Raw genomic sequence first — 25,698 nt, forward strand, 5'->3', positions numbered from 1 at the left:
ATAGCATTAGCCTGGAACAGATTAACATGAGTCCTTTTCTTTCTTTTTTCTTTTTTTTTCCCCAGTTCTCTCCACTGTGCAGTGGCTCAAAGAGATATTTATCTTCAACTGGGGCAGATGGAACAATATGCTTTTGGCTGTGGGATGCTGGCACCCTTAAAATAAAGTTAGTTGCTCTTTTACTTCTTGTTATTTCTTTGTCTGTAACTGAGAATGATGTACAAATGCKAGAGAAACATCTGACCTAAACAAAACCTGTCACTAGTTGGTTAACAGTCTGTGTGATTGGATGTCATCTGTTTTTGGTGCAGCTTTAGATTACCTGCTCATCTCTGAAGGACTGAGTTGCTAACATAACCGAGCATTTAGGATTTTGTGGGGGAAGCAAATAGATACGTGCCTAGTTAGGTTGTATCTTTGTTAATCTAGTAAAAATTCCTAATGTTCTTTTTATTTATTTTTTGGTAATATGTTGTGAAAAGAGTTTTAAAATGGCTTTCAAAAACTTCTTGCTCTTTTTTTTTCCATCATCACAAAACATGTTTTGTTTTTAATAATAGGTAATTTTGAGGATCAGATGTATTGCAGGGATATATTCTGATAGGTTGGTCTTATTTTCTTGAAGTTTGAGAATTTGCTGTTAGAATCTCTTTCTTCTGCTGTGCTAAGGGTATACAGGGCTTGCAGGTGGCTCTGCAGCTCCCCTCGTTGCTTAAACCTTAGCTCTTCTGATGTTGCTTGGGAGTTTTGATGCCCCTGTTGGGCGCTGCAGATGCGACCGCTTGCCTGCTGCCTGGCAGGCACTGTGATCAGTGGGACAGGCCCTGTCCTTGGTGGGGAGGGAAGGGGAGGAGGAGGTGGCTGGCGGGTGAAGGAGAGGAGCTACCACCAYGTCACTTTCCTTAAGGCCTGAGCTGCTCTTGACGTGGTGAAGTCTGGACCTACCTGCTTTTTAAAGCCTTCTGAGTCAGTGTGTGTGTCTCATTCTTCCTTTCTCTCTCTCTCTTTTAATGGGAAGAAGAAGAGACAGAGGAAAGGTAAAAAGGTGGAATTCYTACTGATCTGTTAAAAATGTGAGTTTGGGGGACTCTGAAAAGATAATTTTCAGTTAACCATAATCCTCCGAAAGCCAGAAGCCCTGCTTTCGAAACACCTAGCATTGTAGTGCCTGTGCAGAGGAAAAGTACCAGGTAGCTACTTGTGGTTTGTTTGGGTCAATGTGGAAAACAGCGTGTTCACTGACTCATCAGAGGAAACACCAACTTCTTGTTTCTCAGGCAGGGATATAGTTGACATGGAGGAAGAGGGCATTTGGGCCCTTTTCGTATGACAGTCACGACTCCCTTGAGGCTGGCGTAGCAGGATTAGTTGCTCCTTGTCCTCTGTCACAGCAGAGAGTGCCAGTTGAAGGCAGCCAATCCTGAAATGGAAGGAGCTGGTTCTTAGCTAAACATGYAGCTAAGCTGTGAAACTCCTTGCCACAGGTTGTTAGGGCTGAAAAGTTAATGGAGTGGTTTAGAGAGGTGTCACTCCGTGCTTGCTTTTCACACAAGCATCTAATTTTGGTCACTCTTGGAGGCAGGGTGCTGGTTTCAGACCTTCTTCTAGTTCCCTGCTGCTGTTCCCATGTACTCGAAGTCCTTCGTGCTTTTTGATCACAACCAAAACCTAGTACAAATATATGTTGGTCTTTATTAGAAGCAAGCGTGAATGGGATGAGATTGTATGACCTTGGCTCAAAGGATATTTCGTCGTGTGAAGCGATGAGATATATCTGATGAACAAAGTAGCAGTAGCAGCTAGTAGCGAAGTAGCTTCAGAAAAGGAAATGGATAATTCCATTCTTAATTGCAAAAGATTTTTTTTTTAATGACTTTTTACAATTTTGTGTTTACTTCCCTTCCTTTCCCCCCCCCCGTTTTCTTTTACGGGAAGTCTCTGCAGTGCTGGGTCAGCAGGGTATTGGGGTTCCTCAGCAGGGCTGAGGGGTTTAGCGGCAGCTCAGGGCCACTTCCCGCACAGTTTCCGTGGCTGCCGAGACGCATCACAGCGCAGAGGGGAAAAGGCAGCCTTGTAACTTTCAGGAGTTTTTCTGTTGGAGGAGAATAGGAAGGATTCTCTCCCTGGTCTTTTCCTCTTTGCTTGTAAAACGCATGAGAGGTGTGTTGTTTTGGGGCATATAATTAGGTCCTGCAGCATATAACACATTTGGCAGACACAGTGGTTGGGAAATTAGTATACTGCATGAAATTATTCATAATTATTTAACTGTTTTCCCCAGATTTAGCTTACTCAATGGGAAGGCCTTGTTTTGTGCTATATTGCTTTATTAATGTGACCTCTTTTGCTTTCTGCTTAATTCCTTACCTTTTAGATAGTTGCACATGTCATCTTTAGGCATTGTTTAATCTTCTGCTTTCCTCAGGATGTCCGTACTAGTTCTGGGGCACTGTAACAAGCTCAGGACTTTGCACATGAATTTTTATACGCTGCCCGCTGTGTTTCGTTGCTGTTAGTTTTGTGGTCTTGGCTTCGCAATTTGTCTTTTGTAAATAATTGCCATGGTTGCTGTGGGCTGAGGTTTCCCTCAGAAGCCCTGCAGGGGTCAATTGCATGAGCTGTATAAATGGGTGTTGCTCAGAGTGGGTTCCAGGTAAGTATTTCTCTGCTAAAGCAGAGTGGAGTCACCAAAGACATTGAAATATTTGGGCACTCTGAACAGTCTCAATGTAGCTCCTATTAAATAAAATACTAAATCAGGGGAATTTGTTAGTTACAGGAAGTCTTGCTTAAAGATTTGCCAAACTGCAAACTTGAGCTGTCACCTTATTCACGCAGCCCTGTGCAGTGGAGGTGGGCAACTAAGAATCCCACGTAGGTGCAGGAGTACCCACAATACAGGCAAGCATCTTGGTAACATTCTTCTGCCTTAGATCGGGATCTGCTCCCAGAGCTGCAGAAATGGGGCAGATTCCCTCCGTGTCCATTCAGGGGTACTGTAGGGTAGAAGGGTGCCAGGGTAAAGGGGATTCCTGTTTTTTCACATCACATGTTATTTTTGCACATCACCAGCTCGGCTTCCCTGGTGTGGCGTGCAGAGTGTTTGAAAAAGAAAATAATTGCAGGGTGGAGAGTTTGTTTTATGGCTATAGTAAAAGGAAATGCAGGCTTACTTAAAAGGAAATACAGGCTTGCTTCTGTTCAGGGTATTTACAAGGAATGACAGAAAATAAGATTTCTTATGAAAATTACTCGGGTTCTGAGCTTGAATCCCCATATCACTATTCTCTTCTTCCACCCCCCTGCTTTCCCTATTGTGAAGGGAGGAGAAATAAGAAATTTAAGGCAAAACTGAAAGATGGGGGATAACACAGGTCAAGAGAACTGCTGTATAGAGGTCTGACTTCTGATCTCACGTTCCTAACTGCAGTGGAAGCTATTGCCGCTGGACCAGGTTGAGTGGATAAGTCTACAGGACCAACCAACCAACTCTCTTTTAGAAATTTAAATGTAGTTCCTCCCTTCTGTCAAGGAAGTCTTTCCCTGATGGCTTCCTTAGGAGATGAGCATACTGGAAAATTGTTCTTTATTCCACACCTTCCTTGATTAAAAATAAGCTGGAAGATGATGGGACATTTACTTAATAACAAAGAATTGAACAATTGGATCAATTATCTTAAACTGTATTACCTGCAATTTGAAAGGACACTTTAGTATCCTCTAAGCCGCGAGGTGTCTRGTGCCCTGTCCCAGTTCTGATTTTTGTTTTTCTCTGCACGTGTTACTGTTTCCTTCCTGAATTGCAGAAGTCTCTGTCCTCTGTTTGGCCCAGAGGGGAGCTGCTTGGTGGCAGAGCTCTCCTTTGGTGAACAGCTAAAGGACACTTTGCAGTAGATTCTGTGCCAAAGGGGGAGACAGAGATGTGGCTGATGCAGACAGGGCACGAGTCACCACAAAATTCTCATGTTGCTTAAAGACAAAGTTACAGAATGCTGCGCAGACAGGGAAATGGTGAAAAATTGAGACAATCAAGGCTTTTCTCAGTATTTAGTCTCCTCTTGTTTCTCTGGATCATGATAGAAAGCACGAGTCACATTGTGTATCACTTGACCATGAGGAGAGGAGATCAACCTCAGATCACCAGAACTGAGGATCAGTCTGCTGCACGTTTGAGGAGGGCAGTATAACAGCTGGCCAGGGGCCAAAAGTTAGACTGGTTGCACTGCAAAATACTTGCCTGTGTATCTGAAGGGCCATTATTCCTCTGCCATGTACTTGGGTCACAGGTTTCCAGCATTAGTCTGTCATCAGCCGGTCCTGTGGCCAAAGGAGCTCTTAAACCTGTGACAAATTTTGATAGAGGAACTTAATATAATGCTGTTATTTTCCTRATATTTTCCCATCATATTAAAAAGAAGAATGTTTAGAAAACAGATTCTGGTGAATTTAACATTCCTGTTTTAGAAAAGGGGGTCTTAATTTCTCAACCCTCATTAACCCTCATTCTGCCATTGCTGCAGGTTCCTTTTTGACTGTGCATCTTAAAATGATTTTCCAGGGCTTTTCTGAACCCATCTATGAAATCTTCATGAAGGTATTTTAATACCTTCCAGTTACTTATGTAATTGAGAATTCTTGTAACATGAGCAATTCACCTGGTTTCTGTAGGCTGCAAGAAATGATTGTTTTGTCCAGCTCCCTTGCTTCTCTTCATCCAGCTCTTGAAATACTGATTGCCTGGCTTGTTTTGTAAAGGCCATAACCTGCTCTGTGTGAAAGAATGCTCTAATCTTTTATCTCTTAATACTTTAAATTACATGCATTAAATAGGTTTAAGTTGGAAAATTAAGCAGCAACCTGTATATCTGTTTATATTTCCTTAAAATTCTCTAAGCTGCATATTGAATTTTCTTGATTCTTGTGTTAGTATCTCAATTAGGAAAGATTTAAACTGTTTTACACCAGACAAGACAGATTTATTATGTATCTTTGTGTGATTTCCTGCCACGAATCTTTATCAGGAAGCATCTGAAAATGTTTATAAGAAGATTGACAGAAACATCCTATGCTGAATCAGCAGTTTGGAAAAAAATGTTAATTAATTGGTGTCCTCACTGCATTTATTACTTTGCTTTGTGTGCAGACATTATTAAGGTTTAATGCCTACTCTTTGCTTCTCTGAGGTAGCAATGGCTGACAGGGTGGAGAAAAGGGGCCTCATGCATCTGATGGAGGTTATCTGCCTTTAGCGGAAAGRAATTGTAGTTCTGTGGACCATTTTGCTCTGAGAAAATTTTACATGAGTCGTGAATATGCTTTTATGTTAAAAGAATCTAAACAAATCTTTAGTGATGACACTTGTGGGTGTAATGCTGCAGTTAGCTAGAGAGTCGATTCTTTAAGGACTGAGCATTGCAGATGGTGTAGTATGTAAGGCCACCTACTGATCTGAGGTGGCTGCAGAACTGAAGTAGTGATTGAAGTACCAGAGCTCATTTTTGTTGTTTTCGTACACTCATAAAGTGTTAAGTCTCTTGAAGCTTTAGTCCTGCTTGCACGTGGCATTTTGAAGTGCCTACAAGGAGCCAGAGTTCATAAAGGTGAAATTTCTTGTGAGCTTCCAACCGTTGTCCTAAAACTCGCTGGGTGCAATGTGAACCTAGTGCCATCCACAATAATGTAGGCTCTCCGAACAACCTGGTAGCTGCTAAACACTGTGAAAAGCTTCGAGTTTATTTACATTTCTTTTACATTTTGTTCTATAAAGGTGGCCACGCTCTGTTTATCTCTTGTAGTAAAACCATATACTCCCAGGGAAGACCAGAGTTCCAGAATTCATTGGCTTAAAACTGAACGTCATGGCCAGCTGGCTCTGGTGTCCTCCTTTCCACCTTGCAGGTGACTTAGGAGAGTGTTTTGTGTAGTAATATTTGGGGGAGGGAGGAGCAGAATTTAAGTAGTGACGTGGCGCTCTGATACATGCATTACTTAGTCCATCTGGACGTCTTAGTTTCCTAAAGATCAGATCATGAAGCATAGTCACACTAAATTGTTTATAGATGGGCAGCCATCTGTTCCTCCATATTTAATTTTGTCCTTCTGTGTCTTATTTCTAAGATACTGTTTTGTTTTTGAAACCCTATTAGGAAATCATTTAACCTTTTCTTTATTTGTAGCCCAAGGCCAACAAAGTTTACAGAACGTCCTCGGCCTGGAGTCCAAATGATCTGTTCTTCTTTTAGTGCTGGTAAAGGACTTTTTTTTTCTTCATACCAATATGAGAAGTTATTTGGAGTAAAATGAAGTATAATACAGTCACTATAGCATATTTCTTGTCAATAAAATTAAAATAAATAAAGGTGATTTGAAAAAAATCCCAAGTATTAATGATAGCTATTCACAATATATGCTTAAATTCTTGGTGAGAGGGAAGTTTTTGAAAGTGGTTAAATGTCAAGTAACGCTCTTAGGACTGACTGAAAATACTTTCAAATACAACATAAGCCTTTTTCTGAGAGTGAGTGCTAAAGTCTGCTTTATATAAAGTAGATTCTGGAAGGGTTTGAACGAGGTGCTATTTGAGTCTCAAATTCTCAGGGGTTGAATTTCCATGATCCGTAGAAGTGGTTATTTGTAAGGAAAGCAATATGAACACTATAAACAGATAAAAAGTCAAAAACAGAGAGATGTATTTTCACTAGCTCTGTAAGACTGAGACCTCTGTGGGCTCAGTCAGAGATAAATTATTACAGATGGAAAAATTAGCTAATTCTGTAGATAGGTTTTTAAATGTATTCTTACCTGACAATAAACACAAGGTACTTCCACTTAGTGTAATCTTCAGCTACAGGCAGACCTGAATTAAGATATGACTATAGATTTAAATGGAATAATTTTATTGTTACAGAGATTAAAAATACTGTAATAACATTAGATCAGTCTTTTTTTTAATTTGTGTTTAATTTTATTTGTGTTTTCTTTTCTCAGGTGGAATGTTTTTGGCCACTGGGAGTACAGATCACATCATTAGGGTTTATTTCTTTGGATCAGGTCAGCCAGAGAAGATATCAGAGTTGGAGTTTCATACTGTAAATACTGATTTTTAAATCACATATGCATTGGTTTAAAATGTATGGATAATTTGCAATCAATATTGATATGTTATTTCTTTTTGTATAGGACAAAGTTGACAGCATTCAGTTTTCTAATAGTAGTAGCAGGTAAGTAAACAAAATGCTTTTGGCCTGTTTTAGATATGTGCAAATACAGGTTTCTGGAAATAATGGTTAAAAATCATTTTCTGTTTTTAYGTTCATGCAGCATAGTCATTATTACAGCAGCAGAGTTTTTGGATTCTCACTAGCAAAATGAAAGTTTTACAGTCATATTTATTGTAGCCGATGAGTATTTTGAATTTGCCAAAATTCAGGAATATTATAAAACATTCTAGCTTTTTCTTAAGAGATATATAAACATATTAATGTATAAAGTAAATATATATATTTTACTTTTTTTTTTCCTAATTTACTGTTGGGTATAGGAAAACTGTCATGTCCTGAGAATGTTTGTCTAGTCTAACCTTAAACGCTTCCCTGAAATTCTGGATGTTGAATGTGAAAGATGCTGAAGAAAATGGTTCAGTTTCTTTGAGAAGTTTCTGACTCTTGAATGATGTTCTAATGTGTATTTTTATTGTGATACGAATAGTTGTAAACCAAAGTTCATTGTGCTCCATCCACACTTTTCTCCTTTTCCCTCTGCACTCTAGTGGAGGAGAAGCTGCAGGACAGACATTCAGATAAATATCATTGTAGTTTCCAAACATATAGGACTAAATTGTTGAATCTTTGCTTCAGTCTTGCAGCTCTCGTGACATTTGAAGTATTCTGTCTAATCCTTATTCCTTCCTTAGCTTTATATGAGCTGATTGCKTAGGATCTCATAGGGTTATTATGTCCCACTGCCTAGACCCATCTCGTAAGTAGATAAGGAGCCACATGGGTAATTGTACAATCAATTTGGAAAGGACTCAGGATAGGGAAACGAATTCCATTATTGCAGGGCTCCTTTTTTTCATGTCACATGCAGTATTTTACACCCAAACCTGCAGTACAGTATTCTGAAACTGTATAAGCAGATTTCTTAGTTTACGTTTTGAGTTCTGAGCTCAGGAGTTTTTTACCTAGTTTTTGTTTGTTCGTATGTTTCTGTACAGATCTGCCTTTGATCTCTTCATTAAACTTTTTTTCCCATGTTGTTAGATTTGTGAGTGGAAGCCGCGATGGAACCGCGCGGATCTGGCAGTTTAAGCGAAGGGAATGGAAAAGTATTTTGCTAGATATGGCTACTCGCCCAGCAGGGTAAGTAATGTGAAATGTTCTGCTATCAGATAGATGCTTGAAATTYGTTCAATTCAAATATTGTTTGCTGACTTTGAAAGAAGAGTTCTCTTAAGTTATTATAGGTTGGAGTTATTATTGGAGTTAAGTTATTATATGCTGGTGTAGCTCTTTAATGCCATTGAAAACAAATATTTGACTGCTTACTCAGCCCTGGAAACTAGCTTGTCCTGATAATAGCTCCACTAGTACTTGGATTAGATTAGATTAAAACAAAAGAGAAATGTGAAACCCATCCCAGGTGAAATGTATGTATTTTTTAAGTAGATATTTGTTTCTGGTCCAAAAAAGTCAGGTCAGATCTAATACTGAGCCTTCTGGCATTCTAGTAATACCTAAAATTATTGTGGAACCTGCATGCTCAGAAAAACAGTATTAAGTTAGTTTATGCTGCATGTTAGAGCAAATAAATTACTGGCAGTGTAATATGTTCTCACTTGTTAAAATAATTTGAGAATTTACAAAGCTTTGTAAGTATGGAAAATTYCTGCATGGTAGACCAGAATCTATAAAGGGAAGGTTTTCCCAAAGCTGAGAATGAAGAAGGGCTTTGTAGGAATTCTTTGTGGTTTAGACCTGTTCAGATTGCATRAAGAAATGTATTCCAAATGAAATTGATTAGAAAGATTTTATGATTTAAGGCATAAAGCTCTTCCATTAATGGTATTGAATAATTTGAAGGAGAATAGATGTTGAGGGAGAAAAAAAATAGTGTTAGGTGTAATATTGAAGAGATAGCTAAAAGTCCAAGAGAGCAATGGAAGAGAGTAGCTAAATAGGGTACAACTTAGTTAGAAATCTGGGTTTGAAAATGTAAATTACTGTCAGATGCAGTAAAACTTAAAAACTGTCATCTTAAATGAAGGCCCATAGACCACTGGCACAGTGAAAACAAGGGTGGATTTGATGTCTCTTGAGCATGTAGCCTGTAAAGTCTTAGGTTTAACTGATCATAGAAAATTAAGAAATGATTCTTTTTCATTACAGTCAGAAATACTAAAATTCTTTGGTACGCTTAACTATTTATTTCTGAAAAACAGATTTAGCTGAATTCTGTTTTGTCTCTTAGCTAGAGGGATAAATGCAATTCCAGATTTGGTCTTCTCTATACATGCAGTTTTATCAAAACAAATGAAATTGTTGCATTGAAAGGAAAAAAATTCACATAAAGCCTCCTGAGTTTCACATTGAACTACAGTGAAATATGGCTTTGTAACCACTTCTTGTATTATTGAATTGTACAATACATAATATTGTTTCATATTATCATATGTGGTATATTGAAGGTTCTATATTTTGTGTCTGTTTTCTTAGTTGTAACCTGCTTTTGATGTTTTCCCACAAGTTAATRCATTAGAGAATTCAGTGGTGATATGTCTTGAAATTACAGTTCCAAAAATGCTATTCACAGGTAGCCTGACATATTATGTTTAAAATGGCTAGTATTTTATATTCATATAAATTATAAAAAAAAAAAAAGCAAGGTCAAGTTATTACTGGTAGTAAAATAGAGTAAGGGGGGTGGTATAGTCCTCAAAATGGCCTAAAACTTAACCTCACAGGTGTGTGAATACTTCTGTCAGTGCTTGTAACTGCCTAATGTAAATATTTTCCAGGCCAAATTATTGTTGTATTTTTACATTTCATTAAGCAAATATCACCTAGAGCAGTCTGGAATGGGTTATGTCAGGAATCCAAAAGGCATTATCTAGAAAAAATATATTCTTTAAAATTGCTCTACAGTCCTTGTGACTTCATCGTCCTTGTTTAAGCAGGTATAAATGTCTTTTTTGAGCTACATGTTACCCAATTTGTCCAGATCCTTGAAAACATAATGCTGTTATCTTTATTAATGAAGCAAAATATAAAAATATTTTCATACTATGGAAATAACAGCATTTTTAGTAAACAGAGATTGCCGCCTTGTTTCTTTGTTTCAGGCAAAGTGTACAGGGAGTTGAAGATAAAATCACAAAACTGAAGGTGACCATGGTGGCCTGGGACCGCCACGACAACTCTGTTATAACTGCAGTAAACAACATGACCCTGAAAGTCTGGAACTCGTTCACTGGTCAGCTCATTCATATTCTCATGGTAAGGTCTTCTGCCTTGGTATATCAGTCAATGCAGAATTTGTGTATCTGTCACCCAAATTATTCCTTGTGTGCCCTTTTTACCCAAAGGCTGCCTTACACCCTTCCAGATCACTGAAATGTAATAGACATGTCTGCTGGCTGATTCCTTTTAATTGTTGTTGGAAATGTCTGAAACTAATTTTGGAGTCTTTCCCCCTCCCCCAGCCCTCCCTACTAAGGTTCTGGCTTGGAAGGAGAAAAGGAAACAATTTTTGACCTTTATTTAGTGTGACAGATGTTTTGAAATACAGTTAATGAATAAAATGGCCAAGTCTGAACCTTTTCTTATTACAGCCTCATCATTCCATGGATCTTAATAGTAGTCCTCTAGTTGGGATAAATCAAATAGCATTTATACTGAACTAATATTTTTTTAGGTAGCTCCAAATAACACATCAGAAATTTTAAGCAAAATTTTAAAGCTAGTACTTCAAAAATTGAATTATCTTGACTTGTAGTTAAATACCTAATTCTGCACGTCTAAATACTAACTGTTRTTATCCCTAAAAAAAAAAAAAAAAAAAAGTGGAAATCTGTGAGTCATCAAGATCAAAAACTTCAAAAATTGGTGTAAGGCTTTCTGTGCAATTTAAAATCATGTCAGAAGTAGTAGCAGTTTTTTAATGTACTTGTTACAAAGCTAAAATTTTAGTTGGAAAAAGAAAAGTAAAATAGAAGAAGAAATACGTGGTTTCAGTGTGCGCGGTTGTATGCAGGGCACTTGGGTGAGTTTCACGTTGCAGTTCCCAGTGTTACTTCATTGAATTCCTTTGTATTTGAGACATGACTCCTGTTCAGTTTAGTGTATCTTTAATTTCAGGGACATGAAGATGAAGTGTTTGTACTTGAACCTCATCCATTTGATCCAAGAGTTCTCTTCTCTGCTGGACATGATGGAAATGTCATAGTTTGGGATTTGGCAAGAGGAGTCAAAATCCGGTCTTACTTCAACATGGTAATTATCCTGCATTGTGTAGCTATGCCAAAAGAATCTTTCCAAACCTTTTGCTATTAATAAATTCTTACATAGGGCATCTTGGAGCATGTATTGTATGGCAGGACATGGTTCTGCAGGACATGGTTCTGCATCCAGTGAGATCAGTGGAACAACTCCTTTGCAGTTTAGAGGGGCAAAGATTAAATCTAACAAATTATTGGGGATTTGGCTGTGTTTTGTGGTGTCATCTTTCCGTGTGCTTCGTCCACGTGGAATTGGAGTCTTGGTTTACGTTGTCAGAGATGATGTGTAAGAGACACAGTGGCAGAGATCTTTCCTCAGGATCTGTTTCTTGTCTAGGGATCCAGGATGGAACCTGGCTTATTTTTGCTTTGCTAATTCTGAATCTGGCTAAAACTCCTCAGGAGTCACCTGATCTCATAGAGTCTTGTGTGCTGCCTTGACCCGTTGGACTGAATCCTGTCAGCCTTTTTGTGTGGAGCTCCTCCACTTGCAGGTTTCAAATTTGGCCTGTTCTGCACTAAACTAATTCTTCTGAAAGATGGATGCCACAGGTATTTCCTTCTGTTTTAGGAATAAGTGGATCTTTGATATACGTATGTTTTTCATCAACACGGTAATGATGTGTTGAGCAATGCAGACTTTGTCTCCTGGAGAAAGCTACACAGTCTTTGTAGAACCTGGAGAATAAGCACATGTAATTCCTACAATTGTTAAAATCTGGAGAATAAGCACATGTGCTTGTTTCCTGCTTCCAGCCTTAGGAGAGGAGTGACAGGCTTGGAGACAAAAGAGTGTCCCAGAAAGAGATCTGTAATAGCAGTTGTGACAAAGGAAAAAGTGCATTTGGAAATGAAGTCAGGCTAAGAGGGGATCACTCTAAACCTAAAGAAAGATTTCAGATGTGCACTATACWGGACCGATTTTTCTGAAATTCTGCCAAGCTTTGAGGGGGGGAGAGAGAGAAGGGAAGAGAATTTGCAGCCTAGAAAGAGCCTCCTTCAGCACTGACCCGGGTTCAGTACCCAGGTCAGTGTGTCTGACGCTGTGTCTGACGAGTGCCAGACACACCTCTGCACTGGTGTCTGGCTCAGACCCATCGGAAGGTCACTTAGAACCAGCCCAGAGCTGTGRGTACAGGTCTTTACTCCTCAGTGCTGTTCACTGTTAGCAACTCCAGTTCTTGGTGCTTGGTTAGGTTGACTTTCTGTGCCCGCTCGTTGCTGATGTATGACAGTTCTCATGGAATTTAAGGTCGGGAAAGCCTGAGACACCTGCTCTGCTTTGTAAGACTGAGTCCATATGGGAACTATTGAATCCAAATTCCTTACCTCTGAATTTAGGCAATCCCCTGAAAGACTGAAATATTTAGCTGAGTGCCAAAGAATGTTGTGTGGCATCATTCAACAACAAAAAAGAATAGAACTCTTATCCTTTTATTTCAGATTTTTACAGTCAAAGAGAAGTGAGTAGATGGTTAGAAGATCTCAACAGCTAGTGGTCTGTGCTTCATGTTGGAAATGCATGTGGAAAAGTCTGGCTGTAGAGCTAGGTGAGGGAAGCTGCAGGTCTGGCAATAGTTGGAATTCACCCACTGAATAAGAGACACAAGTTGCCTCTCCTAAGAGAGACTTTTCCCTACGGTTGGGAATATTTTACTAGCCAGTCTTCCATGCCTAGTGTTGCAAAAGACAGGACTGGAGGGAAACGTGTGTGTTTAGAAGACTGGGGGACAATGCTTCCAGAGCAAGGGAAGGCACAAATCCTGCCCAGGATTGGTAGGCTTGTCCTGGTTTCCTAACTAGCATATCAACTGGGAACATGATTTTATTAGCCAGAAACAATTTATCTGATGCAACTCTTCCTRTATAACTTTCCTGGCCTTGCTCAGAGTGTAGTCCCACGCCTCTGAAAAACAGTAAGAGATATTTGGAGGATGGGAAATGATTTTCGGGTTCTCTTTCATCAGGCAGCAAGTAGCAGCAGCAAGAGCAAAACCAGCGTTCTGAACGACTTGTRATTTCTGCTTTAATGGTCAGGAAATTTCCATTATCATTGTCCGACAGGACAGTATCTGTGGTAGCTGAGCTAACGCAGGGTGACTTTGTCACAACAGATGCTTCTTTACTTAAAATGGCAGATTTTGGAGGTATTAGTTTAATTTTTAAAAATGTTAAATAATTCTTAGCTTACCAATAGTTAGCCGGGTCAGGTATTTCCATTTCTAAAGCCTGTGGCAAATCCCTAAAATAGTTGGGTGTTTTAAGCTCCCCACAACTTGAGTTTCTTTCTTACTGTCAGTGCCATAGAGTGTGAGTGGTGCAGAAGATGTTAGTTTGAGAAAGGACTTAAATCCTCATATCCATTTAGTGATTGTGAAGCTACACGGCAATAGTAACCAAAGACTTTTTGCTTTATATTTAACTTGGAGGGAAAAATCCAAGTTAATCTGTGCTTTGATGGGTAGATGCTAGATAGATGCTGCCAGGAAACAAATCCTGCAAAATATTTTCCTTATCAGTTCAAATCAGTTAGCATGGTCTTAATCTAATTTGGAGCCAAACTTGTCAGATTTTGGTGTTGATAATTAAGTGAGCTGAGCTGTGTAGGTGAGTGTCCTCCTGCAGCGGGTTACTCTCAGGCCCATCTGCCCGGGCTYGCTCCCCGTTGTCGTCCCGCAGCTCGTGCTCCGGTGCCCACGTGGTGCAATTCCTGCAGGCGTCACATCACTCACTGACTTGAGTCACTGCCCTAACTGACTTGAGGCAACTAGCCTCAGGGAATGTATTTTTCCCTACTATTCCTTCCCTAGAGAGAAATTTCCCAGAGGGATATCAGAATTAAGACAGGGCTGAAGATGTTTAGACAGTTTTCAAGTGCAGGAAGTCCAGGCCTGACTTTTTTTTTTTTTAAACTGGGTGTACATCTACAGATTTTACTGTTGTTTTGTAGCCAGTGTAAAATCCCTGGCATTCCTGACTTAATGCAAATAACAATGAAAAAATACGCTTTCAGTGACATAAAAGAATAAGGATATATATATTTTTTTAATAATGAGATTTATAATGAGAATTTGCGATATATTTTTCCCAGGAARCATGGATGTTGTGGCTCTGATATTGAAATGTTATGATAATCTAACAGGCTCTGTTTCGCAGGTACAAGTAAGTGTAGCAGACTCTGAGGGATTTGACTGTTGTGGCATCTAAACTTAGGCTTTTGGTCCCTAAAGTGGGGTGCGGGTGCAATATCCCCCCCCAAAACCTCATTTTAATGTACAGAATGTTAGATGAGTTTGTCCSAGTGGATGGTCCAGGAGAAAATTGGGCTGCATGGCGAGTTACCTAGTGATGACAGGGTATGTGGGTGATGGGTATTTGAAATGCTGCTTCTTAAGCAAAGCTGTCCTCAGGCACCTGGACGGGCTCGACATTGCTTCTGTGCTTAGGTGTCTTCCAAAAACTGAGCCCTGGTGCCCCAAAAGGGGACATCGGGAGCAGGTTGCCGTTGTCATTAGCTGTTGGTTCAGGGGTTCAGCTGGGAAATGGGAGACACTGGGTGTACTCTGTCCTCGTGAGTCAAGGTGTTGAATTCAACACTGGTCACTTACGCAGGAGAGTGTCTTTAACTTTCTAGACTGCCTGTTTCTGGTAAAGTTGTGCTGCTGCAGAGGGTCATGCACTTGTAGCTGCTCAGTGTAGCTGCTTGTCCTGGGCTCCGTATTCCTGGGTGCAGAATTCTTGGTCTAGGTAAATTACRAAGTGAAAGAAATGGCCTTGGTTTCCTTCAGGTTTCAGACAGGTTCTTGAATTCGCAGTGCTTTTAGGCCACATTGCAGGAGCTGTGCAGCACTTGTTGCTGAGACACTATCTCTGTCTTGAGGTGTTCTTGGCAAGCTGGTTTTTAAGCTGGCGGTTGGAGGTGTGTTTGTGTTGGGGAGCGTCAGCGTTGGCGCTCGCCTCATGCGCTCGCAGCTTCGCCTGGTGCTGCCGCCTGCTGTGGGCTTGGAGGGAAACTCGCTGTGGTGAGCGTGTGTGGGAGGGAAAAAGCAAACGACCACCAACCAAAAAGCAGCCTACTGGGACTTACGGATTGTCCAGATCAAAAATAAAAGGTTAATAAACCTGTTAAAGTTAGGTAGATGCAGAGATATTTTGTTTACTTGGTAGGTTTTTGTTGGTGCTGCACTCCGGACATGAAGTACTGCTGTTCCTTGAGTGCGGACCCAAATATCTTGGTGTTACTGCCCTGATCTTGGGTTTCCTTTGACTTCTGTGTTTTGCTTTAAGAAGTATGCGACAGGCTTGAGGTCTGCTGGTTCTAACTGCTTGCTAAGGCAGAGCCTGGAAGTAGCCTGAGAGTGGAGGCTCGTGCAGTAACAGCTAACGGCTCTTGCCTGTCCCATGGGCTTCCTACACAGGAGAAGCACACAAAAATATATTTCTAAAAGATGTCTTGATTTATATGAAGAGGCTAGTAGTTCACTGCCTTCCCTCTCATTTGTTCTTGGATAATTTGGTTTATGACATAGCTCTTTGAACAGCTGAGGGATCATGTGGTAACAAAACAAGAGATGGTGAAGAGAGCAGGGGTTTTTGCAGTTGTTGCTGCCATGGGTTCTTCAAAATTTGCACTGTCTTTGGATGTGGTTGCTCTGCTTGGCTCTTAGTGGATTCAGTCACATACTGTAACAAGGCATTGCAGTCACTGTACCTTAAGACTTGGATACTGCTTGATGAAGTCCTTCTGGCCAGTCTCATGGAGCTGAAGGAACCTTTGGGCAATGAAGAAAAGAACCTACTAGGAATAGTGATGCCTTTAAAYGAAAATGATTCTTCTGATTGACTAGTCTTCCCGCTCCCCCACCTCACCCCCCAAAAAATAGTAAAGAAAATAAGTAAAGAAAGAAAGAAATAACAAACCAATCCACCCAAATGAAAGTCTCTTCCTCTCCCGCCTTCCTGGCTTGGCTCCTGTTGCAAAGGGAGCCCCTGGAAGGTGAGCCTTTGCAGTAACTTTGGAGTAGCTTTCCCAGACCTGACATTGCTCATGTTCCTGCAGGGCCTCCTGGTGGCCTGGACCTTACGGTCAGGCAGCCACATGCAGCACTCGTGTCTGCTCCCGTTGCTGTTAAGGTGCCTTCCCTTTGGGACCGTGTCGCGGAGCGTGGTCCTATGTTACAGAGCTCTCTGGAGCCTGTTCTGGGTGGAGAGTAGTGCTTTTGGAACCGACTTTTAATTCAAAGCAGAGAGGCCAGTAACCAGTTCAGCAAGTAGTGAAGGTGGCTTTGACAGACTGATAGAACATTTTCTACAGTCTTGTGATGAATTGACAGGCTGAATGCTTAGAAATCTTCCTGCCTTTGTGACTTTATCCTGACTTGTTGGAAAGCTAAAACCTCCTTAGCCTGTGACACTGAAAGGTCACACTGGGTATCTCCAACTATTAAGAATTTGTTGATGAGTCTCTTTCTAAATGTCAGAGCATATTTCATGCAGTACGTGAGCATACACCAGAAATGCGCTACAGCTTCAGCTCGGCAAGCTGGCAGTGAGAGGCAGTCCATTGATCCTTCCCAGGAGGAGGAGGGAGAGGGAAAAAGAAAACACACCAGGCCCATTTCCTGGCCTCTTTGGGCTTAGCAGCTGTTACGTTTGGGAAAGAAATCCATGAGGTTTCCTTGAAATCCATGACCATTCACCTTTCTGCCACTGAGCAGATGCTACTCACCCTGGGAACCAGCCAGGTAGACCACACAGAAGAGCAGACAGTTTGTTACAGCATCGATCGCAGTGTCGTTCGTGGCGATGATGCTTTGTGCTTCCCTCGCCCTGTGGCAGCTCTAGGGAGAGAGCTCTAAATTGCAGAGCCTGAGGGGAGGCCGGCCGGCCGGTTGCATCTTTTCTGGAAGAGATTTAGGCTGCACTTACAATTCTCTGCTGTTTTTGAAAAAATTGTGATCCCATGTAAGATGTGTGACACTTTTCATCAAGACTTAAGACCACATTGTCTTTGGTAGGTGTAGTTTCAGGGTCGGGTTCCTTAATGAATTTCATGTTTTCTAGAGGGGGGAAAAAAAAAGTACTGTGCGAGTTAGTTATTTGTTTGGTTTTAGCTCAGACGTATTTTTAATCTAGATCTCTGTAACAAAATTCCACCTGSTTCTCTTTGTTTTGAGCACTTTTCTGATTGGAACTCGTATTTAAGACCCCAAAAGTTTCACGTAATGTATTTGTCACTTATGTTTTATGTAACTGGTCTTTGTACCCATAACTGGGAAGTTTCAGTACCTTGCATGTGTTCTTGTCAGTATGCTTATCRATTAGCCTAGATGGTAAATACGGCTTTTATTTTTAAGTAAAGACTTAGGCACTTTCTGTTTATTTCACAAAATGTTAAGCAGCTTGTTTGCAGTTTGGGCTGGATCTGATTAACATGGTTAATTCCATCTGTATTAAATGCAATGCATTAAGATGAGTTTGGAAGCAGCAGCTGAAAAGTGTCAGTTTTCTAACATGAAAAATTTTCACAGTTGCATATTTARTACCAGTTTATATAATTTTGCGCTATTTCATCTGAAATTATTTCAGAAGTCAATTATTTCAGCATAAAATCAGGATTTAAGTGAATCATCAAATCTTAAATGCAGCAGTTCCCTGGTTTAAAAAAAAAAAAAAAAGAAGGACCTTAAGGGGTATGGCCAATGTTAAGTTCCTGCTATTGAAAAGCAGCAGAAGTTCCAGCTCACGGCTGCTTGTTCTGCTTTATACCTGCCTGGAGTTTTAAGCTGTTGCGGCAGTAGCCGTCTCTGAGCMGTCTTTGAGACGTCCCCTCAAAAAGCTGCCACGGGATTGAAAGCTTTGACAATCTGCCAGTTTGGTAACAACAGATTTGTTCACATTAACCAGCTAGTTAGCATGACCTTTTTCACTTGTGTGGTTTCATAATTAAAGAGAAAATATTCTAAAAAATGGGAAAATACACACTTGTTTAGGCAATCTTCAGGCAACTGCACTAAGTACCTTTCCTAGGCAGCATGATACAACGTTTAGAGAGAAGTCTACATGTTGTTACTTTCAAATCCATTATGAATTGATTTTAAATTTCGTTTTAAATCTCTTTGCATCCTTGCCAGGCGGTAATTTCTGAATCGTATCTAAGATTTTTGTCTGATAAGGCCCTTGGTGGTTGTGTCTGGGTGTCCCTGAAGCAGCAGCTGTGTGAAGGAGCTGCCCCTGCTTCTGGTTACGGAGTCAGGGCAGCCACAAAGCTCTGTGAGCGCCGCTGCTCTTCCAAATGGCATCTGAACGACACAGGTCACACTTCACAGAAATGCAGGCACTAGTGTGTGACATACAACGTAACAGTACAGTTGTATTTGAGGTGTTAAATTTATTTTTAAACCTATGAAAATGTGTGTCGCCACCCATCATGTGAGAAAGTTTGAGTAAGGTGAGTTTGAGTACTAGTTCTGCTTTCCACTCGCTCTCTGAAATTGCTGTGCTGAGTATATGCCTTTTTCTAGCWAGGTACTAGTTGATTAGTGTAAACCTGTTAATGCAGGGTAATATTTTATGTTGAAAACAGTGATTAATCTGCATGTTAATGTTAAGCTTGAAAGCTGAGGCCACTTAGAAGCTGAAAAAAAGCCCCAACTGCTGCCTGAACTTCGGCCCCCAGCTCTGCAGCTGCCTGGTGTGTCTGATAGAAACGTATTTGCAACTGCCCCATGTTCAGTGCATCTTTCAAAGTGGATCCTTAATTACCTCTATGAGATGTGTGACAGTTTTGTCACCTGCTTCTTTTTTAAAGCTTATACATTTTCCTGAGCTTTTTATTTATAGCTAATCTCTRTGCAATACATCTTCTGAAAATTTTAAAAAGAAACGTTTTCTCAGCTTTGTGACTGTGGATGTATTGTACATCTACCTAAAATTGCTAGCATAAGCAGTAAGGAAAGTCATGGTATACAAAGTTTGGCCAAATAAAGGTCAAATCAAGCATTTCCTAAGGTTTATTTTTATTTTCTGGAACTGCACAGGGTAGAAATCTGACCCAGTTTGAAGTTAGTGGAAGGTATAGGGAAGAATTGGGCTTTCTAGATGTGTTGTTTTCTTCCCCCCTCTCCCTGGTGTCTCTTTCTCTTCTGCCCACATTTATGTTTGTATAAATCAGTGAGAGAGATGGGGAACCACCTTGGAGCTGATAGAACTGTCTCCAGTAACGTGTTTCATTGTGGAGATTGTTTGTTTTTGTGAATTTGAACAGTTTCCTCCCCCGCCACACACCCACACCTTCCACTTGTAATGATGGTTTAATAGYTTTATTGCTGTTTTATCATTGTTCTACTTGGAGGGATTTACGGTGTCAGTATTAGCATCTACTGATTCAAATCAAAAGGGTTTCTTCCTGCAAATTGTCAATCAAGCAGAGGCCACTAAATTGCACTCCAGATTTTTCTGCATGCTCCAGCTCCTGCAGAGCTGCTCGTTGGCTCCGTCCTGCAGCTTTGAGTGAGCACTTCACATGACAGGCAATTCCTGTGCTATTTATCCTCGTGCTTTTCCTATCTGATCTTCTGAGGGCTGATCTGAATTTTGAAATTAAAGCAAAGTCATCTTCTGAAACAGCTTCCTCTTTCACTGATCCATATGAGGTGGTTCCTGATCTTCTGATACTATTTCCAGTGCAGCCTGAGAGAACCTACAGCCTTTTGCTGCTTGTGGATCACTTAACCAGCATTGCCTACGCCCTTTCTCTCTCCTCTTTCATTAGCCTTGTTGAGAGCGGTCTCGTTTATTTCTAGCCTAAATGTCTGTCACACACACACATGCACACAAACTGGAGCCCCCAGGAGAGGACAGACATGGAAGATGATGCTCCATGTAGTGCAGCTCAGCAGAGTGCTCGGGGCATGGGCTGCAGCTGCCGTATGGGGTGGTGTTTTTGGGGTGTTGCCTGAGCAGGCCTGTCGCTGCCTCAGACAGGGTGCTTTACCTGGGGATGTGAAACGAGTTGTTTCCTATGTTGYGGCTTTCATGAAGTCTGATAACACTTGCTGTTTCTGCTGGAATTGTAGGAGATTGATTTTAGATCATCAGAATGTGTAGCCTGGGAGCACCTTTGAAGGATGAAATGACTTAGAAAGTTTTTAGATGCGTTATTTTTGAGTTGACCAAAGTGTGGTTTTTTTGTTTTTAAGAAGTTCCTCCTCTGGTGGCTGTGCCCCCATAAAAAAAGACATGAGGAGTCCAGGCCGTCCTAATGCTCTGCTAGGCCAAGCAGAAGCCGGTACTGACTTTTCAGAATCTTTGTTTATTCATAAAAAATGAATCCACCCCTCACCCTTCCGCAGCTTTAGACTCCAGTACTGAGGTGAAGGTTCCTCCCACTTTAGGCTCCAGTACTGAGATCTGTCAAGTCTTTCCACAAATCTCTTTACCTTTCAGAATCCCTTAAAAAGTACCTAATTTGGATACTAGGAAGATTTAAAAAAAAAAAAAAAAAAGTCTCAATTTCATTGCTCTTTGCCTCTTTTTCTACCGTTTGATCTTTATTAAGAGCTCTAGAAGCAGCTTAGAAGTCCCGTTAACCTTTTTCCCCCACTGGCTAAATAAAGTTTTCATTAGAGCAAAGAACTCCTGTGTTCCAGACCAAATTCACACAACCTCTCCTAAATTGCTACGTAGTCCATAGCCATTTTTGGGGACTTCTCATTTAAGCATGTGGTGATCAAAGGTTGTTCCTTACGTCAAGWAAGAACATGAACTTTGCCTTAGCAGGAGCCTGACCTAACTAAGGCAGCTGTGATGGAGTTGGATGAAGTAAGAGTTTAAGAATATGCGTTTTATATGTTATGTTTTAAGAACAATTACTTTTGCCTTTCTGCCGTTTTCAGAAAAAAACCTGTTTTTTCGAATCTGATTTTCAAGTTTTCCAATTGGAATGTTATTCCCAATAAACATATATTTGTTCGTACATTTTAAGTAAAACCGTTCTCTTCCTCCTGACTGCCTGTTGCGTGTGTGCACAGAGCAGTCCTGCCAGCACGCTGAGCTYGCAGCTTTTCCCTTATCCAAACAGTGAAAAAACTCCTCTCTCTCCCAGTTAGAATTCATTAATCTTTAAGGTCCGAAACAAAAGATACTGCTTTAGAAGACTTCTYGCTTAGCACCGTGTCCTTGTCTCCATGTGTGTCCTGCTGCTCGCGCGTGTTCTCCCTTTGCTGCCCCTCACACGCTTGCCTGTGTGTCGCTGCGCTGTGTGACGCGCAGCGGCCACGTCCAGTGATGCTGCTCCTGCTCCGAGGAGGCAGCCTTGGCCTCCTGGCCCGTCAAGCAGCGTCTGCCCCACAAGATCATTGAAGTTCATTGACGCTGTAAAGCAGCGCTGCTGGCCTCTGTGGGGTTGTGCTGCGCGTGCCCCGTGTCCTTGGGCACAGGGGGAACTCTCCCCAGCAGTGGGTACAGGCTTCATGGAGACTGGGGCCTACGGCGCTTGGTTCTCTTGGCATTTCGTTGCTTCAGGCAGCATCATCTGCACCGTGTCCCAGTTCTGCCTTTAGTAGGTGATTTCCTGATGGGTGTTTCATCAACATACTCTATTTTTTTTTTTCCTGTAGTCACTAATAAAAAAGCCAGCACTAASGAGCCTCACCAGTAGCATACTTTTAGCTCTTACATGTCTTTTCAGTGCTAGTAACTTTTRTCTTTTCCTCAGCAAGTTTATCTACTGTACAGTTCTCCACTAATCACCATCTCTTCCCATTGCACTAAATTTTCGATGCTGGATTGTGGCACTATTAATAGATGAATTAATGATATTTTCTTGGTACACAAAAGCAGGTATCTTACTGAACAAAGCCTGCTAAGTTTGTCTGATATTTTCCTAATGCAATTTGCATTTTATTCAGTTTTTCATTTCTCTTGTTTTACTTACAGACTAGTTTTTAACTATCATGCTATCATCCTTGAGAGGTTGGAAAGATGGCTTATTGCCCCAGTCACTTSCTCCTTAAGTACTCCTCTGATTTCATAGAACAAACGATTTTTATGAACTGAGACTTAACATTTTTTGAACCRGTTTCACAACACTGTTCTCCCATATTTGGGAACATGAAACTCTCATCAAAATGGAAAGGAAGCGAATAGGTTTCATTTTCAATTTCCTTATTTCATCAATGTTTCTGACTGCTGGTAATAGGCCAGGGTTTTTTTTGGTTTTATGAATTTTCTCCTACCTCTCTCCTGCCTCATACCTTTACCCTTAGTATCCTTTTATCCTTRCTATCCTTAGTATCCTTTTATGCAGCAGGGGAAAAAATCCAGACAGTTTTTCTTTTTTTGGAGGGATGCATTTTTCATATAGTCCTTGTATTCTTGATTTAAGAAAAAAAAAAAAAAAACATTTTTTTGTTCCTCTTTTCAAGTTTACTTAGGATTTTATGGATTTATTGTGCATGCCACTTCTGGAACTTAATGTATAGTTCTTCCTCCAGCTCTTCTCTGTTAGCTTTATTACTGAAGAAATCTTACTATAAAGTACCATTATTAATTTATTAATCATTAATCTATTATTTTTTAAAAAGGGGGAAAAATCTGATACATGTCACTCCTGGCAGGCCTTGTCCTTTAATAGCAGTTACATCTTAGAAGCTTATTTTCCTATGTTGACATAATCTCAGAGAGTAATTTTTTTGTACAGCATTCAGGATCTTTATTTCCAAGTTCTTGTACATAATTTCTAAAGGGTGGCACTAAAGGATCTAACTGGTGTCCTTTCCAAAAACATTTTTTAACCTGGTACTGTATTACAGAATAAAAACAATTTGCTAGTCGGGGGATAGCTGATCCTTGTTCTTTTCCTTTAAATCAAAAAGGAAAGTCTTCATCTAACGGATCCCCCTTAACCCCAGGAGTTTCTTGGAAGAGGGCAGTCCCAGCCGTTCCTCCTGCGGGGAATGAGCATCTGTCCCTGTGYGAGAGGTCCCTGCGCCCCTCTCCGTGTTGACCGGCGCTTTCTGCCCCTGCCTGCCTAGCTCCCCTTGCACGCAGAAGCCTTCAGCTCTCGGCCTTTAGGAGCGCCTCAGGCTTCTGTGTGAGCAGGATTTGATGGTTGGGAAGCTTCAGTGCTTGATGTGGTTTCTTTGCTAGTGGTAGGGAAGGGGCTCAGAACTTCCCTTAGGAACCCTTGCCCGTGTTTCAGCACACATCCTCCAGGGTTGGTCTTTGGCTGGAGATTCCCCTGACTCTCTCCTGCCTCCCCACACTATGTCCCTTCCCATAAGGGGAGTTTSCTGCATGGCAAGAGCAGTGCAGGAAGTAGCGGTGCCTTGGCTGTGGCATCTTGCTCTTAGCCTGTATTGATTCTGCCGCCTTAGCCGGTGGGACGGTTGTGTCACTCACTTGAGGCTCTGTTTTCATTTCCCATCTCCTTCTGTAGGATCCTCTACTCCAGTTCCTTCCTTTGGGAATAACGTGGAGCAAAACAGAACATAAATCTTGCACYGGTTTGTGTTTCTTCTTTGCGAGTCTGTTTGCTGGAGGGGGCCGGGCGGCCTCTGCGTGGGGCTGCGCAGGGGTGGCTGGGGACGTGTCCGATGGCCGCGCACAAACGGCTCCGCGTCTTGCCCTGAGGTAGAGCAGTACCCGGCTCATGGGAGCTGGAGGCCGAGTTCCTTAAAACCAGCGCTGATGCTCCCTGTTGGAAGGTGTCGTGGAAGTGCGTAGTGCTACTGTCTGCAGACTGAATTCCTTATTTAATTTATTTATTTTGGTTTACTTTTTTTTTTTTTTTCCCTTTCTCCTCTTTTTGCTTCTTTCCTGGCAGTGCATAGGCCTGTTGCAGTTAGGGAAAGAAGTTTTCTGGTCTCTCTTTAAAGGAAATGCAAAATGGCTTGGCTGGGGAGAGTAGCAAGGGGCGTTCTGAAGAGGTGCTGAAGATGTGAAAATTCAGAGTGGTGATTGGTCACCTCTGCTTGATTGACAGGTTGCAGGGAAAAACAAAAACCCATTTGTTCTGGCTTAATGGAACTGGAAATCAGAAAATGAGTATCAGGTAAAAATTCCTTTTTTAACATCTTTGCAGCCCTCCTTTAGAAACCGGAGCTAAAGGCACGCGAGTTGGAGCCTGCCGGCAGCAGCAGGGCCGGAGCAGGGCGGCGGAGGCGGCGGCGGCAGCGGGCGAGGTGCGCGGTGCGGGTCGGCACCGCCGCGGCCCGCGCTGCCCAGCCGCCAAAGGGGCAGCCACCGAGGCCCCCCGAGCGAGGAGCCCGCTCTCTGGTTAGGCTCGTGAGCAGGACGGTCGAGGGGGAGCTTTTACTCTGACTTCCTATGCTGTGCCTGCTTTGTGGGTAAAGTCTGTCCGTTTCTGCTACTAGCAATTTGGCATCTTTCGTGAGTTTGATCGCCAAATTCACTGAGAAGTGAATGGCTAAAATGTAACGTCTGTTCTAAAGTAACTTCTAGCTATCAATATACTGTTGTACTGACTTYAATTTTCAACATCACAGTTTCATACAGAATTATAACGTAAAACAGTTTATTTCTGGTAACTTAATTGTTTTGTATGTTGATGTATTTCAGATTGAAGGACAAGGACATGGTGCAGTTTTTGACTGCAAGTGCTCTCCTGATGGACAGCATTTTGCATGTACTGATTCTCATGGTCACCTTCTGATTTTTGGCTTTGGTTCCAGTAGCAAATATGACAAGGTACAGTGCAAGATCATAATCTTTTTGTTTGTTTGTTTTKAATGTATTTGTCCATATTTCAGAGTTTCATTTTGAGAAGATGTATCTCAGCATACTTTTGAGCCATTAATATGGGATGCCTCACGTTCTTTAAATTACAAAAACATACTATGAAGCTATTCTTGTTTGCATGGGAATCAGAACTCATTTCCTCCTCTCTGAAGTGAGGGGTCTACAGGATTATAGTAACTGATCTTCATGGATAAAGTAACTAGACTGAAATGAAACTGATGTTAGTTGAAGCTCATTGGACTTTAATGGTTCTAATTAAGACAAAAGGTGGGTTAGAGTGGGGGCCTTTGTGATAAAACTCATTCCTGATGTTTGTTACTATGCATTCTAGTGATACAGCTGTATGTCTGCATAAGTCATTCTGCAGGTATGGATGTCATGGGGCTTATATAGTAATGTGAAATTAAAATAATATATTTGTATCACCATATTATAGTTAGCAT

The 25,698-nt window shown here is 41.2% G+C and overlaps 1 protein-coding gene across 1 annotated transcript in view; it reads left to right on the forward strand.

The window, feature by feature from the left end:
- Positions 1-25,698, forward strand: part of PHIP (pleckstrin homology domain interacting protein) — an 83,061-nt gene that overhangs the window by 15,424 nt on the left and 41,939 nt on the right. The window contains exons 5-12 of the mRNA XM_026038429.1: positions 66-166; positions 6,177-6,247; positions 6,988-7,088; positions 7,180-7,220; positions 8,262-8,360; positions 10,340-10,493; positions 11,355-11,489; positions 25,076-25,204. Coding sequence (XP_025894214.1) covers positions 66-166; positions 6,177-6,247; positions 6,988-7,088; positions 7,180-7,220; positions 8,262-8,360; positions 10,340-10,493; positions 11,355-11,489; positions 25,076-25,204 — 831 coding nt within the window. The remainder of the gene's footprint in view (positions 1-65; positions 167-6,176; positions 6,248-6,987; positions 7,089-7,179; positions 7,221-8,261; positions 8,361-10,339; positions 10,494-11,354; positions 11,490-25,075; positions 25,205-25,698) is intronic.

Source organism: Nothoprocta perdicaria, unplaced genomic scaffold (genome assembly GCF_003342845.1).
Source record: "Nothoprocta perdicaria isolate Ctin4 unplaced genomic scaffold, notPer1 scaffold_21, whole genome shotgun sequence".
In the NCBI taxonomy this organism is placed as follows: domain Eukaryota; kingdom Metazoa; phylum Chordata; class Aves; order Tinamiformes; family Tinamidae; genus Nothoprocta; species Nothoprocta perdicaria.